Source organism: Chamaea fasciata, unplaced genomic scaffold (assembly GCF_029207755.1).
Source record: "Chamaea fasciata isolate MVZ Bird 193981 ecotype frontalis unplaced genomic scaffold, bChaFas1.0.hap1 SCAF_5, whole genome shotgun sequence".
NCBI lineage: Eukaryota > Metazoa > Chordata > Aves > Passeriformes > Sylviidae > Chamaea > Chamaea fasciata.
Window position 1 is genome coordinate 25,578,240 of NW_027094090.1, and position 17,733 is coordinate 25,595,972.

General features: G+C 37.9%; 1 protein-coding gene across 3 annotated transcripts in view; it reads right to left on the reverse strand.

The window, feature by feature from the left end:
* Window positions 1-16,105, reverse strand: part of MDFIC (MyoD family inhibitor domain containing) — a 52,559-nt gene extending 36,454 nt beyond the window's left edge. Inside the window, exons 1-4 of one of the 3 annotated variants that reach the window (XM_066183057.1) lie at window positions 15,994-16,105; window positions 14,976-15,185; window positions 13,732-13,887; window positions 2,320-2,451 (exon numbers count right to left, since the gene is read on the reverse strand). In XM_066183057.1, coding sequence (XP_066039154.1) covers window positions 2,320-2,451; window positions 13,732-13,822 — 223 coding nt within the window. In that variant the 5' untranslated portion in view covers window positions 13,823-13,887; window positions 14,976-15,185; window positions 15,994-16,105. Of the gene's footprint in view, window positions 1-2,319; window positions 2,452-13,731; window positions 13,888-14,149; window positions 14,258-14,975; window positions 15,186-15,993 lie in introns of those variants that run through there. The other 2 variants (XM_066183056.1, XM_066183058.1) reach the window with 2 other exon arrangements.
* Window positions 16,106-17,733: the final 1,628 nt, after the last annotated feature.

The following is a 17,733-nucleotide window of genomic DNA, read 5'->3' on the forward strand; positions in this document are numbered from 1 at the left end:
TAGTTTTGTGGGCTAACAGATCTGGTTGAATCAAGACCATTCTGAGCTATGATACTTATTTTTTACATGAAATACCTAAGTACTGTTTGTGATGAGAGAGCTTATGTTTGCTGCACTTGTTCTGGTTTTCAAACTTGGGTACTAAGTATATTGAGCTGTAAAACTTCTGCAAACTACAAAATGTATAACTTGATCAAGAACTGTTCCTCAAATTTTAAAAGGAGAACAAACTTCCCTACTCATAAGCCCACCCCCCTCCAAAAAAAGAACTCCAAAAACCAAAGAGAAACTGCTTTGATTTCATAATTTTTGTTTTTTACATCTAGAAAACTTTGAACTAAAAATTATCTGAAGCAAGGAGAGGTTTGCATCATAGCATCTAATCAAATATGACTCATAATAAAACCTCTACTACACACTTACTAAGTGTTTAAAAACATACAGCTTTCAGCTAAACTTGCTTTTCACAAAGTCAGAGGTAAGGTTACTCCTGACTCCAGGATGAAGACAGTCATGCACACTGGAACAGTTTCTTTTACCTCTACATTTTATCCTATCTTTCCTCCCCTTCTCCCTCTTTTTTTTTTTTTTTTTTTTTTTTCCAGCAGCAACTCACCCTCCCATCACAGAGATATAACTACATATAATCATCAAGTCACATTACCAGGGGTTTCCACTATCTACTGCAATTTCTACTCTATGTTGAAAAAATTTTGTCATACTCCGCAGTGCAGCCACTGCAGTACATCTTGGTGCCAAACAGATCAGAGGATGCACAGAATCACCCTACAGTCCTTGATCCTTTCCTCCATAGTTTAGGCATGCTACTAACTGCTATGAAATAAATCTGCTTTCTCATAGATTTGGGAATAAGGAAACTTCTAGGAAGAGGGAATAAGAAGGAGGCTATTCCAAAAGCAGAAAATGCCATAAACATGTTTCCGTACTCTCATTATAGGCACAAAGCACTTGCTTGTCCAGGGACATTCAGGATTAAAACAATAATCTTTTGGGACTAAGTAAATTCTCAAGCTGTGCAGGACAATTCTCCCTGTTTGTAGGCCTTTAAGAATTTTTTTAAATAGTCAGATAAATATCTGACATATTAAATTCAAGTTTCCTGTAAAGGATCTAGGTAACTGTCCAACAGATTAGAGGTGTAAGTATTTACTGGGATTAATTATTTAGAGGGGGAAAAAAAAAAAAAAAAAAAAAAAAAAAGGATTAACTAAGATTTGAAAAGAATTTCAAATGCTAACACAAAGTTCCAGAGAGGATGAAATGTATAGACAAGATTAAAAAACAACTAAGCAAAATAACAGAACAAACGAAAAAACAGCCTGAAAAGAAACAGATTAACTACAGCAAAGAATCACCAGTTTTGACAACAGAAGTTCAGAAATGATTTTACCCCACTGTCAACAGTTTGTGGTTTCTCTTTATAATGTACATTATAAAGAGAAACTAACCCTGAATTGTGTGATCAGACGACCTCAAGAGAGCTGGAGTACCACTCTGCATTTAGTTCATTTTCTTTCTGAATACGCCCAATAATTAGAGAACAGTTCTTCATGCTGCCCCTCCCTTGAGCAACTGAACATTCAAGCATCCACAGAATTTTAGAGCATTACAGAATATCACCTCTGGCAGTTGACAGAAATATTTTTGCCTTAAGAGAGTGCAATGGATAGCATATGATCTTCAGTGCAAGACAGGAAAATAGGAATAATCTTGTGTACCTTCCTATGTTTAAAAGCATTCAAGACATACACTAGGAATGTGGACCTGTCAAAACTAATTTAAAAAAGCTCCACAGTTCTGCAGCATAGATCTAAAACCTTGCCTTAACAGCATTCTTCTAGCTCTGAATAAATACTTTAAGATTCAAAACTCTCAAAAAACTTACACTTGATCAGTACTCAGTGCATCTGGAAGCAACTGCTCGCAGCATAGCTTACTCTGCTGCTTATATATATGTATAACCTGGGAAATTGAGGGTGATGACACCTAGCACAGCTGCATACAAGCTGTACTAACTATTGTCCTATCAATGATAAGAGAAGAATGTAACACTAAGGCTTTAAAAGCTCATATGCTACAGAAGTCTATAACATACTGCCCCACTGGAATCACACCTTTCTTTATACTTGTTGCTTATGCACGCTGACAGGAGTCAATCTAGGAAATAAATTCAGTAGGTGTACAGTACAGTTGCAACACAATTGCATTTGACACACATTTAACAGAGTCAACAGGCAGTATCCCGTTACACTGTGAAAGTAAGCCCCAATGGCAGCAATTTGTGCTGGAAATACTTACTCCTGATGAGGTCACCATCAGTGCGATTTCCCCAGATGGACTGCTCTTGTATCTCTGCTTGTATACTTTGATTACTGGAAGACTGGTTTATGTCTTTATCTCCTGCCACAGTAGTCTCTTGGTCAGTTTTACCTAAGTCAAAAGAAATTTCCATATATTAGTTTCTACAGTATTTTTTCTCTATGTGAACGAAACTAAGTTTTGAAAATTAAAAGTAAGATGGCATAAAATGTAAGTTGTCTTAGCATCTCCTTTTGTTTCCTTAGAATTAATTTCCAATAAAGTTGATTTTCCATTTGTTTTCTGGCTAGATCAATATAATTTCTTGTTAAAAAATACTTGCAGTCATATTGTATCCAATTGTGCAAAATAATACTCAGCAGCTTCTGTAACAAATTTTACTGGGGGGAGGGGGTGTTTTCTTGTTTAGTTACTTTCCACAAAATTTTCATATAAAAATTTGAATAGCTTTGTCCCACAAAAAACCCATCAATTTTTACCCACATACATGTGGCTTTAGAATATAAAAAGCTATGGTAATTTCACAAAATTTTGTTCTCTTTTTTTATGATTAAACACATAATAAAAGACAAATACAGCTGAAACTTCAAAAGTGACTAGTGCAAAAATTCAGAAAAATTATTATAACACAATTACCTTTTTTTTGAAAAAAAAAAAAAAAAGTTTTGAAAGGCCACTGCTGATTAAAAGTCAACATTTAGCCAATAATGAAGAGAAGAAGTATTTCTTATCTCCAAGTCTACATAAGACAAAAGGAAAATTCCATAGTAAGGTTATTTGAGGGGTTCTTCAACTTATTTCAACATGCAACAGATGTTGTTTTGATGATGCTGCCAGTTATCACAGGAGTTTCCTCAAACCAAGGTAAGTGACAGTTTTTATCTTCACTGTCATTAATGTTTTAGCAATCAAATCCAGACACACGAATCTTTTTGTTCTACATTGCTACACATTTTTCCTACCGGCATTCAAGGAAACATTTTCGAATCTGGATTTACTTTGTTTATTATTCACAGCAACATATTATCATTTTATATCACTTACTCAAGGGATCTGTAAAACACTAACTATTTTCAGTCTCATGTATTTTCTTCTGAATATACCTACAACATTCAATATTTACAGTAAATCTAGATGAGAAACTGATGAAAAGTCTGTTAGCTCTATTTATTTATTCCAAACAAGAATATGTTTATAAATCCAGTATTACAGTTTCATATACTGTATCCTCTAGTAAAGCCATTATTCCAGTTCTGAGACACAGAAAAATCACTTTTTGCTACTGTGACATAGCAAAGGTTAGTTTCTTCATGTAACCCATAGCACTTTGATTTCAAATCCTAACTTTCTGCCTTTGTTATTCACCCTATTAAACTGAGGCACTGAACATCACTCAAAATAATATATGCCATCTTGTGTGTATAGTAGCTTTTGCCTTCAAGCACTGCTGCTCCCCTTCTATCAATTTCCCCTTCTGAAATGTCTGACTTAGCTGCCTCTGTGGTACATCGCTCTCAGTCCTCCCTCCCACCAAAAACTTGTCAGTATTTCCTCAAGCCCATCCTGAGTGGAACTGTTTCACTGGGATTGGCATAATTACTGAAATGCATGGGAAGATATTGACTTTAATAAGTTTTGCCCCTTGCCCGGATGACTTAATCTTACCTAGTTAATCATCCTATTAACATTAAAAAAAAACAAAAACAGGAAAAAACCACAAAACCCTAAACAACAACAACAACAACAACAAAAAGAGAAAACCAACCAACCAACCAACCAAAACACCACCAAACCAAACAAAAAACAACAAGATAAAACCAAAGCACAGAGTTTTTCAACTCCTTTGACAGAAATCAGATACAAATTATTTCTCCCTGGTATCTATCAAATACAAAGTGACAGTATTGAAGTATGATGATTTAGCCTGTGCAGTTAAGTATTAGATGCAAACGTGTTACAAAAGTGTTTGAAAAGAGTTCAGGAATAGACGGAATAAAAAGAAGCAGTGTCCTGACAGAGCTACTGTAAAAGCACTTCGCTTTCCACAAACACTAAGCATAAATGAGCTATTTTTGGAGATTTTTGCTCTTAAATTACTTTACTACAGCAATGACACTAAAATTACAATATGTACCCAGCAGTGCTAGTACAGACCCACAGAGTAGCTGTATACAATTTTCTCATATAGGATATGACTTTGCAGAACCCTATTATTTCATGTAGTAAACAATGAACTGCTATAAGGAAACAATAATGTTAATATTACGGGGCTCTCAATGTTCTAGATTACATTTCTTTCTAAGGAATCCGAAGGTGTGCAGAATACAATCAGTCATCATTATTCACATGAATTTATTTTTCATCTGTCTTCTTGTTTTCAGTTCAGTATTTTCTTCTCTTTTTTTTTCTCACTATCTAGGCTGTATGTGTATTTTTCATGTGCACTTTTATTATTCTAGCTGGATATGGTAAGTGGCCAGTCAAGACCATGTAAACAATAGTAGCAGTTAACAAGAAAAAAGAAGCACTTTTTAAAAGTTTAAAAGAAACAGTGTTGCAATTGAACACCAAACAATTTTGATAAGAAATTCAAAACAATTAACATCAATTATCTCTTTTTTGATCTACTGAATTCACATGAAGACTTCCCCGCAAATGTGTGTAACAGAAACCCACCCCATTAAACACGTGTTTGGTATCCTACTTTGCACTCCAGAATTGCTCACTGGAGCAGCTCATCCTGATAGATGCTGAGCTCACCCTGGGCAGCAGCTAAGCACCACACAGTTTCTCCTCCCTCCCCCAGCAGGACAAGGGGAGAGAACAGAAAGACTCAAAGGAAGAAACACATGGGTCAAGATAAGAGTTTAATAAGTGAAGACAAGAGGAAGGAAAAGTAAAACAGGAGATGCAATGGCAATCACCCACCATCTCCCACAAACAGACCCATGCCCAAGCTAGTCTAAGCAATGGTTACCTCCCTCAAGACTTCCTCCCTTGTTTTCATTGCTGAGCATGACATTCTATGGCATGGAACAGCCCTCTTGTCAACCTGAGCCAGCTGCCTGAATTGTGCCCCCTCCCAATCCCATGCCTACCCCCAGTCTAGCCACTGGAGAGAAAAGGGGGGAAAGAGAAAACCTTGACTGATGCTGTGCAAGAGCTGCTCAGCAACAGCCAATCCACTGGTGTACTATCAACCTTGTTCGAGTCACTGATCCCAAACACAGCACCACAGGGGTTGTTATGAAGAAAATTAACCCCATCACACCCAGACTTAGTTCAATGGGGGCTTTAGAAATAGTAGATCTTATGATCTCTTATTCAGGCATTTTTTTATAAATCGTTTCTGGAGCATCAGACTACTGCAAACACACACTGGTGTCTTGATTCAGTTGCTTTTTCTTGAATATGTACTATGTCTCATCTTTTGCACAAAGGAATTTATTGAATATTCCCTTATAATAAATAATTGATAATGGGATCATATTTTCTTTTTTTTTAATATTAGACGTGCCACTACAACATACCAATTACAACCAGTCACACATGAAGACAGCCTCAAGAACATTCCTGTCCTTTTTTGATGCCATTACTTTTATGTTAGGTACCTAAGAATTGTCACAAGAGATAGTTTATGAAGAACCAACCCAAAGACCTTACTCTGACAGAAATACTAATGACTGGATCTGGCCATAGAAAAGTATGGCTTTTTTTCCACTGCATCTTCAAGTAAATTTGTAGCACTTTTCTATTTCAATCAAGCTTACCCTTAGGAATTCTTTCTGTAAGACTACCTTAGTATTTTAGCTTCTGCTTCCTTTAGCACACCCTTCTACTCTTATGTGGCTAACCTCCGATACTGACAGCCAAGAAAAAAAGAGAGATGCTCTTCTTAACAGTTCAAATAATGGAAAGAAAAGACTCATTATGTTCTGAGTCTGGCAGTGCTAATGTGTAAATTCAATCTCTCCTCAAAACCCCAGTAAGTTACTCTAGATCATGTCACAAGAGCAACACAGACTTCTTACCTACCTCAGTTGTGCCCCAAACCAGCAACCTGTGTGGCTCTGTACTTTCCCAAACTAACAGCAGTGCCAGCGCTGAAAAGCTTCCAGCCAAAAGCCCCAAGGAGTGACACCCACACAGAACGCCTTGTGATTTATCCTGAAGGTAAGCATAGGCAGAAACTCTACTTGTCCAGAAATTAATGCAAGTTTAAGATTTAAATAGTAAGATATATGACATGCTTGCAAAGTATAGAATTGAGATGGCTAAAAGACAAATCATATCTATGATACCGACAACTGGTAAGCCACTTAGTGAAAAAAAATTAAAATTTTAATCACATCTCAAAATTACTGCTTCATTAAATAGGCAAATAAAGTGAATTACTGCTTTTTCTCTATGGAATTACTTAAGTATATATAAATAATTTCTATAGTACATACATTCATTTAACCATATTTTGTTATATTTATATTTAAATTATGCAGCAATACACATATTACATAGAATAGAAACCTGTCTTCACCTTTGAGACTATTATAATATTGATTGTTAATTTTTGTTCTAGTTTGGAGAATATGCCTCCAGTTATACACGCTTCTTTGCAACATGACAAAAACATTCCGCAAGATTCCAACAACTGAATAATGCCAACAGTCTGGATTAGCAACAAGGATACTATTACAACAGCCCCATCAAAAAGCAAACTTAAAAAATACAGCTGACAAGAAAGACCTATGAATATTAGGCAAAACAGGTATACAGGGCAATCTTCAGAGATTCCTTCCAATTCTGCCTCCTATGCCTTTGGGAAGTTGCTAATTCCTGAAATATCCTTAGACCATCCCAGCGAATAGTCTCTTTTTTCAGAGCTACATTTGTGTATCTTTCTCTATAATGGAGAGCATATTCAGTGGAGATGAAATTAATACACAAAACTGATAGAAAATACAAAAAAGATAGGTAATGGATGTGTATTTGCAAGACACACCGCAAAGAGCTCAAGTCTTTGACAAATAACCAACTTTTCTTCTCCAAGTACTTGTCCATTTGTACATTCACACACCAGCTGCCCCCAGAGCCCCACCACATCTTCTTCTTCAGAAATGGGTCTCTGTGTGTTCATATATGTGCTATCACGTATGATGACGTAACATACACAAAACTAAAATGGAAACAAGTGCCCACATTAGGTGGATTTCATGTCCTCAGAGTTTGACTGGCAGCTGATTTCTGTTCATTAGATGACACATAAGCTTATAAACTCACTCAGCCATCACTTCCAAGAATGTGAATCATTAGAGTGCATGACTAGCAAAATGACAAACTGGACTTGAGAAACAGGTTTAGTTTCTCTATAAAATTTAGGAGCTGGTATACCAAATTAATTTAATGAATTCTGCTGCAACAACCAAAGGCTTTGCTGCTATGACACATTCATTTTCTGTTCACCAGCAATGTGGTGGACTGCTCCAAACAGCATGTAAAGAAAAAACAACTGGAAGGTAAAGTTTCTGGAAAACTGACTGCATCATTCTCATCAAGGAGAGAGAAATAAGGAAAACAGATTGGCACAGTGATCACTGTGATCTCCAAAAATACAGTCACAAATGGTCCAACAGTTTTATGGCATAGGGGCAAAGGAAAGATTTGGAAGAATGAGGCAAAATTACTTCGGTACCTAAAGCTGACCTAGCTGATGGAATGGGTCACCAGAATGCCTGAGTTTATTCTGTAACAAGAAGATGAAGATTTAAAAATACATGTGCAAAGTTCAACTTATCCTGAATGAAATTCTGTCCTTCAAAGGAAACAGAAATTACAAAACAAAATGCATTTACACAAAATATAAACACAAACACATAAATAGATCTATGAGGAATAAAAACGTCAAAGAATGTTCCCAAAGGGAAATATAATAATTGGTTCTCTGTCTGAAGCCTACAGTTGTTGGGAGGGATTGAAGAGTGTGTGGCAAACACTGCATTTCTAACACTTCCTTTGTTCATTAATAACCTTTCTGGCGAGGAACCACTAAGGATGCTACTTCCTACTAAAAATTCCACTGTTCACAACAATAATACAAAGAAACCCTCATAAAACCACATTTCACAATATAATCATTAACAGTAATGCCTACCATCTACTTCATGAAATGCCTAAAACTTTTAGGCATTTTATATAACAAATAATTTCAACAATTTGCGTAACAGAATGCCTATTCCAGCATTTACCTGAAAAAAAAAATCTCATTTCATTAAGGATATCTAATTAATACTGTTAATAGACAAATTATGGAGTTGGAAGTCTCCAATTAGATGTTTGATTGTTTTAAAGCTAAGAAAAAAACATTATTTACATTCATTTAATTTCAGTGGCTTTCACTTAAATGTCTCATTGCAACTTTCAATGACTTCAGAAGTGCCACAGAAAAAATCAGTTTCTCAAAATTAAAGCAATTTAACCAAGCAATTTTTTGGAAAATTCTTACAAAGAATTTTCCAGGTGCAAGCTATGGAATACCTATGAAAGTACTAGAAGTTTGACAGCCCTGAATAAATTTGAGTCATGATAAATTAAAAATGAACAGCAATGTGCAAACAGGTATTCTGCATTATTTTAAGTGCTAAAAAGGTCAAATACATAAGTGAAAACTTTTCACAAATAATCACACTAATTATGCAGTCAGTTATGCATGAATGTCATTCATCCAAAGAAGTTTCACATATATACAAAAGCAGTTTCATGGAAATGCTAAGCAATTGCAGCTATGGCTGTTTTAGCAATGGCCAATAAAACTGGGCCTGTACAGTGAAAGAGTTAACTTTAAGAATATTCCATATTATACATGTTCCAAGGGCTTTCTACTTTGAAGCAGTTCTCAGATTTAATCTTAAAGATTCAAGGCTTACTAGTGGCTGGAGTGTATTAGGCACATTCCTGCAGCTTTCACATTATTTTGAGCAAAAGGAATCCCATCCAGGTCACTCCCTAGGATCACTCCACAATGCAAATCAAAGTAGAGGCGAACAGATTTACTTCAAAACTGCATGGCTGATCCAAATAAAAACAGTTGGATAACACACTCATTGCTGAATGTTACTTAATAGAAAAAAAAAAAAAAAAAAAAAAAGAAAAAAAGAAGAAAAAAAAAAAGAAAAAAAAGTTTAAAGCAAAGAGAAATCTAACTTCTGAGAGCCCAGAGCTAAATTTCAGAAGAATTACTATGATATAAAATAAACCTGTAACACAAGATGGAAAAAAATATTTCAAACTTGATACATGATCTTTACAGTCAACTCTATGAAATACAAGTCTCTCACACTCATGTGGGCATGAATCACTTGACTGGAACGGTATGCACGTGAAACTGAAAGCAGACATATACTTTCGTGTGACAGTCAGACATCTATTTACCAAAGTTTTAGATATTTTAGTCAGTAATATTGAAAAAATGCCTCAGTACTGGCACACAGCAATGAAACAAATTAATAGAGATTCTCTTAACTCTTGTCAGATAGCAAGAGGGAATAAAATTATAGAGGAAATATTTGGTTAGTTTGAGCAATCTGAGTATACTGGCTAACTGTTAAAATAAAAATATATTACTCATAACACTGAGGCATTGTTGGTAAAATGGAGTAATTATTGTGATAGCAATCACTGTTGCCTCAAGAACGTCCAAACATTCCCTGCATTAAGTCTTTTGTCACCCAATCTCATCTAGCCATCAGATTCCTTTCGTGCTCCTCATCATGAAAACAGCTAAGCACCGAAAACATGAAGATTAGAATCACATTCCTGGAGAGGAGTACTTTGTACACTTTCTGAATGGAAGTATTAGTTGCTGGATATGGCTTCTCGAGACAGCAAATCAGAACTGTATCTCCATCCAGCAACAGTGAGATGATTTGCACCAGAGAGAAAAGTCACTCACAGAATCTGATCCTTCATATTTCTACTAGATTTCTCCATCCTCCACACCCCGTTAAAATAAAAATTTCTAGTGAATTTCTATCATTTAAAGATTATAGTGAAATTATCAGTCTCAATTTTGAAATAAGTTGTTAATTATTATGACTGTTGTTTTTATTTTATTTCTTAATTGAGAAAGCTAAATATTATTCTTCGTTATTCTAGGTTACAGTTAGTTACCAAAAAGCAAAGATAAAAAAAGCATTCCAAATAATTTATAGGTGACAGTTCTACATTTTCTGAAATGTGGTCTGATTCTCTAAATGTAGTTCCATGTCCATTGAATTTCTCCATTGTATTCCATGGTTTATTCAGATGCAGAGGATTTTTTAAAAAAGGCTACCCATAGTCCAGGCAATAATCACACCCTAACCTCTAATTTATGAAACATTTTCCTTAAAGCAGAGAGTCCAATGGTCAGAATTGCCACATTCCTTCCTCAGGGGCATTATTTTGGTACCTACCAGTTGAGAAATACCTGATCACAAGCAAATTGAAGTGGCCTAAGTAGACACATGACACTATTCACTGACTACATCAAGACAAGTAGATGTAATCATAATTTGTTTCCTAGGTCCATGAGCTACAGAGAAGAAGGCATCACTAGCATCTTGCACAAGCACTTTTGGAAGGATGTGGCAGAAATTACCATGTTTGCAGAAATTAGATTAAGCCTTCCATCTTGCAGTGTGTGGAAGTAGGAGACCACACTGACACAGATAATGGTTTAAAGATTGAATTTGAATTTTGACATTGCCATGATTTCATTCACTCTCTCTAACAGCACACTAATTGTGGATGGGCAGCATCCAGATTCTCACTAATATTTTTGCATTTATTCAAAAATGAACTAACAAGGAAGAACGGCGACAGGGGATATGTTGAGAGAACTTACTGATTAAAGCAACACAGAAAAATTCTTTTAAATTGTGAAAACCAGAGCATTCCACATCTGTAGGCCAAACTCTGCCTCAACCCAGTTTTCACCATGTCCACAACTGAAGAATATTCCTGTATACTGCCTAAGATTTATTAAGTTTGTCTGATCTTTAATTACATTGTGGGATAGCTAGTTTTGAATATTCAAAATTCAATTAAAGTTCCCTTTCCTTTCATGGAAAAGTACGATTAATCTTCATCATCTGAATGTATATGATAGCAAGCAAGGGAACACTTTGTATATCTGGATTTCTTGATGATACCTCGCAGAACTACAGAAGAGGAAAAGTTTGTTCCCAGGATACAAGGTATTCTCTATCAGTTAAACATATACAAAGCACATTAAAGTATGCTGTTACAAATGAGAAATTCCTTCTCATTAGAATGCACTTATCACTTTATTATTCAGACAAGATAAGCTATCTTTTCCTGATTAAGGAATCTTTAATTCTAGGTCAACCCAGATTTCAAGTATCTCACTGTAAATATATGAAGTCATTTATAGGTCACTCATATGAATTTCAATCAAAGCTTTTAAAATTATCACCAAATTCTAGAGAAGTCAGTGTAATTCTGGATGTCCTGGGGGTAGAATAGAAGGACTGGGGCTGTTGAAAGTTCCAGACATACTATCGTAGTTTTTCAGCCCTGGAATATCTGAATTACCTTACCCTGTAACCACACACCGCAAAGCTGACAACAGAAATGCTGGAATATCAACTGGAAATGTTATGAACTCACCTTTTCCTCTTTCCACCCCCACTTCCCCAACAACTTAGACTAGAAAAAAGCAACAAATATCCACATTAGAAATCCATATTTTCCTTAAATCTAAGTTCATTAGAATAAAAATTATGTATTTGAATGTTGAATTCTGCTTTGTCTTTATCTGAACTGTACATAAGCTTTAAAATTGAGCATGTGTCTTGATAGGTGTGGCCAGTGCACCCATAATCATAATGCTTGTGTATACTTTACTGATCCCCAAGAAAGCTGTGAGGTTTAATTGTGTGATTTGGATTTTCTGCACAATACTTGTCAGGAACATATCAGTATTTGTTTCCTTACTTTTCATTTAAAAAAAAAGAGTATGTATTTACAGTCATACATAGGACTCTCACTTCATAGTGAAAATTCAGTTTGAAGTGGTACTGTGAGAATGAGACGACTTTTCATGCTAGCTAGCTCACTGACTTAAAGCTTCAGTAACTTTGATGTATGGCCCACACGCAGAATTTAACCAGTGTGGCCAGCCGACCACATGACATATTAAAAACAACACACTGAAAATAAACACATATCACAGGTTCTGATGGTTCTGGCAAAAATGTGATTCTAGCAGTTCAGTTCTGCATGTTTGATCTTCTGCATTTAATCTTTTTTACTATTACTTTTTACTGTTTAGAAGTTATGAGTCATTCTCCACAGAAAAAAAAAAAGAAAAAAAAACAAACCCAAAAAAACACCAACAAAACAAAATCCATCCAACAATAAGATAAGTATAAGCCAACTTGCTATGCCTCTCTGCCAAAACATTTTTACTTAGCTATGGATACTTTCTGAAACAAGTCTTCAGCTTTGATTACACATAGCTATTGATTTTCCTAGTTACAAAAACAAGACTGCATTTTTAATCCACAGTTGCACAACTGTATTACTAGGCTCTGCTCCAGTTAACCAGTTATGAATAAAGTTACAGTTCTTGAACAAGATTATTTTTCTGTTTTTCAGAGACTTTTTAAGCCCCTGTCAGAATTCTGGAAAATCGTAGCAGTAAATGAATAAACAAAGAAAAGTCTCATCTTCACAGACCAGGACTTGACAGGCAAACATACTGCCCAATTTTGAGGATAACCTAAATTATACTTTGTCGAAGTTCCATACATGAAGGTGATCAGAGTATCAGTGTATTGTTCAAAAGGAAATAAGATGTAACTTAAATAATTTATGTTTAACATGAATGTACTTTTAAACAACCTTTTCAACAGCGGATATGAAACAAGTTACAGTCTCAGAAACTGATTTTAGCTGCAGCATCACAGAGTAATCTAAGAAAAAAACAGCAAAGTGACCTCCAACCTGAACAACACTCTTGGCTCTTGGATCAACTTTCCATAATCTACTTCAAGACCTGGACGGACAGCTTTACAGGAAAGAATTTCTAAACACAAATACAAAGCTGAGAAAATCAAAAGCGATTTTTAAGGAGCAACATCTGCCTCTGAATGACTGCAGTTTTTCAAGTACTGAAAATCAGCAGCACGTTTTTTCCTTTCTTTTCATTTTTTGTTCATTTTTTCATGGGAATTTTGGGTTAAAACAATAAAGCGGTGAAGTGAAAGTGCTACAGAGATACACTGCAGAGGGGAGGGGCAAAAGAAGAGGGGTTAAAACCCACAAGTCAAATCAGTAAATGCATCATTCAAATATAACGCGCAACAATTACAGAGAAACTTTAAAGCAACTTACCTCGAGGGAGAGAGATCAAAGAGCTGTTTTCAGTCGGAGCTTGCTCTGGCCCTCCAGGCCCCGGAGGAAGAGGTTCTCTCACTTGGGACATCTGCCAGCTCTCTCGCCGAGTTACAGAACGCCTGCACCCCTCTCCAACAAAACTAACGCGCGACCCTGAAGGAACAAGCAAATGAAAGGACTCGTTAACGTATTTTATGCAGAAAACTCACGGCTCTGGGCGAGGGACTGAAGAGGGACAGTAGGGAAGCGGCGGCAACTTTCCGGCGCGGCGGCGGGCGCGCCCCCCGCCCCCTGCAGCGAGCACCCGCGGGGCCGAGGGGCGGGAGCGGCCGCGGGCCCGGAGCCGGCCGGCCCGGGGCTGTCCGGGGGGGCCCGTCCGCCGCGGCGGAGCCGGCCGGCAGCGCGGCGCGCTTACCTCCGCATTTCCTCCCGCTCCGCCCGGCCCTGCGCCGCGCCCCGGCCGCGGGAGCCTTCGCGCCGCTGCCGCTGCGCCGCCGCCTGTCCCGGCAGCCGCCTCCTCCCCCCCGCCCCGCACCCGCGGGCCTTCCCCCGGCAGCGGCGCGCACAGCCTGGCACTCACACCCGCTGTCCCACCGCCGCCACAGTCACTCCTTCTCCATCATTTCCGGACAATGAAACATCCCGCTCCGGCTGGCGGCGGCTGCGGCTCGGCGGTTGTGCAGCTCCTGCCGCCCGCCAGCGACGGGCCCGCGGGCTGGGCCGGCCTGCGCGGGGCCGGCCGGCCGCGGGGCGCCGCGCTGCCCCCAGCCGGGCCGCCAGCCATGGAAATTCCCCCAGGAGACCTTAACCCGTCAGACAGAAGTAGGCAAGAAGGGGGAAAAAACCCCAGGAGAATGTGAAAGGGAGGCTCTCCAGCCCGGGCAGGGTTTGCAGCTGCAGCGCTGGCGGCGGTGCGGGGCACGCTGCATGGCGCAGCCGCTGGCTCCGAGTTGGCCGCGGGGTTACGGACCGGCCGCCACCAGTTGCGCGTCGGAGCGCGGAGCGGCACGTGGGGCGCCGCGGGCTCCTGCCCTCCGGCCCTTCCAGCCTCCGCCAGGCCCTGCCGACCTCTCTGCCCCTGCCCCTGTCTGGCAACATGCAGATACATCCATTAAAAGGACTTCACGGCGGGCACACGGAAATACTCAAAAAACCCACGAAGAATAGAACAAGCAGTTTTCAAAAGCAGAACCTTGCAGTGCAAACTACTTCCTCTGCTACCATCTGCCAAGTAGTGTTACCTGGACTTTATCCACATAAGAAGTAACAGTTCTTTCCCGTGGCACAGTCCGATGTGATTATCAGTCTTACGCTCTGTTCTTGCCCATAACATGGGGTACTGCAACTCTTGCTCAGTCATGTGCTGCTGTCCATAAGCTTTGCCTTGTTTATGGGATCACAGTGTGTCACCTTTCTCAACTGAAGTGTGTCCCGGTTTAAAATGTATTTTCCTTAAAATTTACAAGCAGATTTATTTTTATTATTATTAATAATAATAATAATAATTATTATTATTAATAATAATAATAATAATTTTATTATTACTATGGTTTAGTAAATATGCCAGCTTTACTGGTTTGTGTCATTATAGTAAGATATTTAGAGATATATATTTTGGGAAGCAAAAATAGGAATATAAAATACACAAGTTACAGACTATCAGGATCCTAACATGAGAGACAATAGCTGATAGCTATTTATTTTGATATCACAAATGCTAAGCAATATGCTTAATTATTAAAAGTTAACTTAAAGTTTAGCTTTTCCCTGACATGCTTGCAAAACAACCAGGATAAAGTGTAAATACCTGACTAGGAGCCAGTTCTACATGAACTCCACACCCTTCAGGGCTAACTCTTATTTCAGAAGTCATCAGCAATTTAGCACCACTGTACAGCTTTAGTTTTGTCATTGCTGGTGCAAAAAAAGAAGTGTGATGAAAGGTGCATATGCTTTCCTCTGTAAAATACTATAATTCTAAAATATTTCAGTAACCTAAGGTGTTCTTTGGTGCAGTATAGTCTTTCTTTAAACATTTATATGGAAAATGGGGGGGGGGGGGGAGATGTTTTATGTAGGAAAGAAGCTGTGTTAAAAAAATCCATTTTGGGCAAACAAAGCTATTATTTTACTGTGTAACAATAATATTGGTCTCAATATCTACACTTTTCGTCTATGCAAACATTGCATAACTTTCCATAGTCCCCTCCTTGCTGTCCCAGGGGCAGAGTGATCAAAACATAAGGTAGAACGACTTACCTCAAATTCCCAAGTGAGTCAGTAGCAGAAGAAAGGTTATGACTCACTCTCAACATACAAGCTTGTGTTTTTCCCTCCGAAACTGGAAACATAGCAGAGAGCTGTGGGAGGAGCAATAATTTAGCCAACCACACCCTGCTTCCAAACTATTTCATTGGATAATAAGTGCCTATGAAGAGCTGATATCACCCAGGGTTGGTATTTTGGTGGGTTTTTAACCTTATCTATGAAACCCACATGGTAAACTCCCATGATGTTCAGTTTATCTTTAAAAAGATGGTGGGATGAGCTCACCCTGACCGGGCTCAGTTGTAGAGTTTAAAGCAACTAAGTGAATTTACCAGATCTTCAGCAGACAGTACAGCTGCTGCTGTCGGAGGTAGTTCTAAACAAAACCAAATTAAGAAAATGTAAGAAAATTCAGTGCGCAGGAAGCACAATTCACTGAAATAATACATTAAAAATATTTTGCAATATGCAAGACATTACATACCAGAGGCTGTGATTGTAAAGGACGGGTGCAGATGCGGTGCCTGTTAATGAGATACCACAGATAGGCAAAGCTCATTGGCATTCACACTTCCTGACAGTACAACACACTTCTAACAAATACTCAGCAAATCTAAAGTATTTGTTGTAATATTTCCTGTAAAATATGTATCATTCTAAAATATTATTGACAATTCTCAGGAAGTGGGCTGGTCAGATACTAACACCAGCAGCCTTTCAAGCAGGCTACAAATTTGAGATATACTGTATCTTACTGTAGCAACCGAGTTACTGGATGTTGCACTTTGGTATTCCCATATAGTCATCCATTGCTGAACCGTAAAATTCAGGTCTTGTAGGCAATTAGGGGTAGATCTTGGGATTGATGGGAAATTTAAATTTAAAAGCCTTGTAAATAGAAAATAAATACAATTTGTAGGAAAGTAAAAATTTCATACAAGAAAAAAAACACACCAAAAACCCCATGACCAAAACAACCTTGAAAGAAAGAAAAGCAAGACCAAACAAACAAACAAACAAACACATCCAACCGCCCCCCAAAAAACCAAAGCCACCAAGCAAACCAAACAAGCAAACAAAAAACCAAAAAACCCCCACAAAATCACACCCCACAAAAAACCCACCAAACCACCATCTCCATGAAAAAAACCCTCCAAGTTTATTTCTCTATTAAAAAAGATTCTTGAAAATGCACTTCTATCAAAAGTGCACAAAATGTACGGTATCATCCTATGTCTACAGGACAAAATTGTTTATCACCATTTCCTAAACTGAGCTCCTACACAAACTATGCAAAAGATATTACCTGCAGTCAAAATAGAGTTATCACTGAACAAAATAAAGTGCTTTAGAAAGATGCAAGTTGTTTATTTAAGGTAAACACACAACATTCCAAAATTAGCAGCTGCAGAGGTTGTTTACTCACATTATTAAAAATTCAAGTTGTATTTCGAGCTTGAATTTTCCAAGGCTAACTTTTAGTGTTTGTGGGTTTTTGGATTCCAAATAGTTTGTGTTGGAGGAAGTTGTGGATAGCAGAGATGCCCATCTGAGAAATGCTGTAGGAAAATTGTGCAAAACTCTTAAAATAAAAGATGTGGTCAATAGCTATTACGTCAGGATCGATGAAGGTCTAGGTACTCAAACTTTCTCCCCCCATCCTAGCACTACTCTCTTCTTCCCCAAAGCTACTCTTTAACTGAGTAGCCTTTAAACAGTGCTGAATAACAG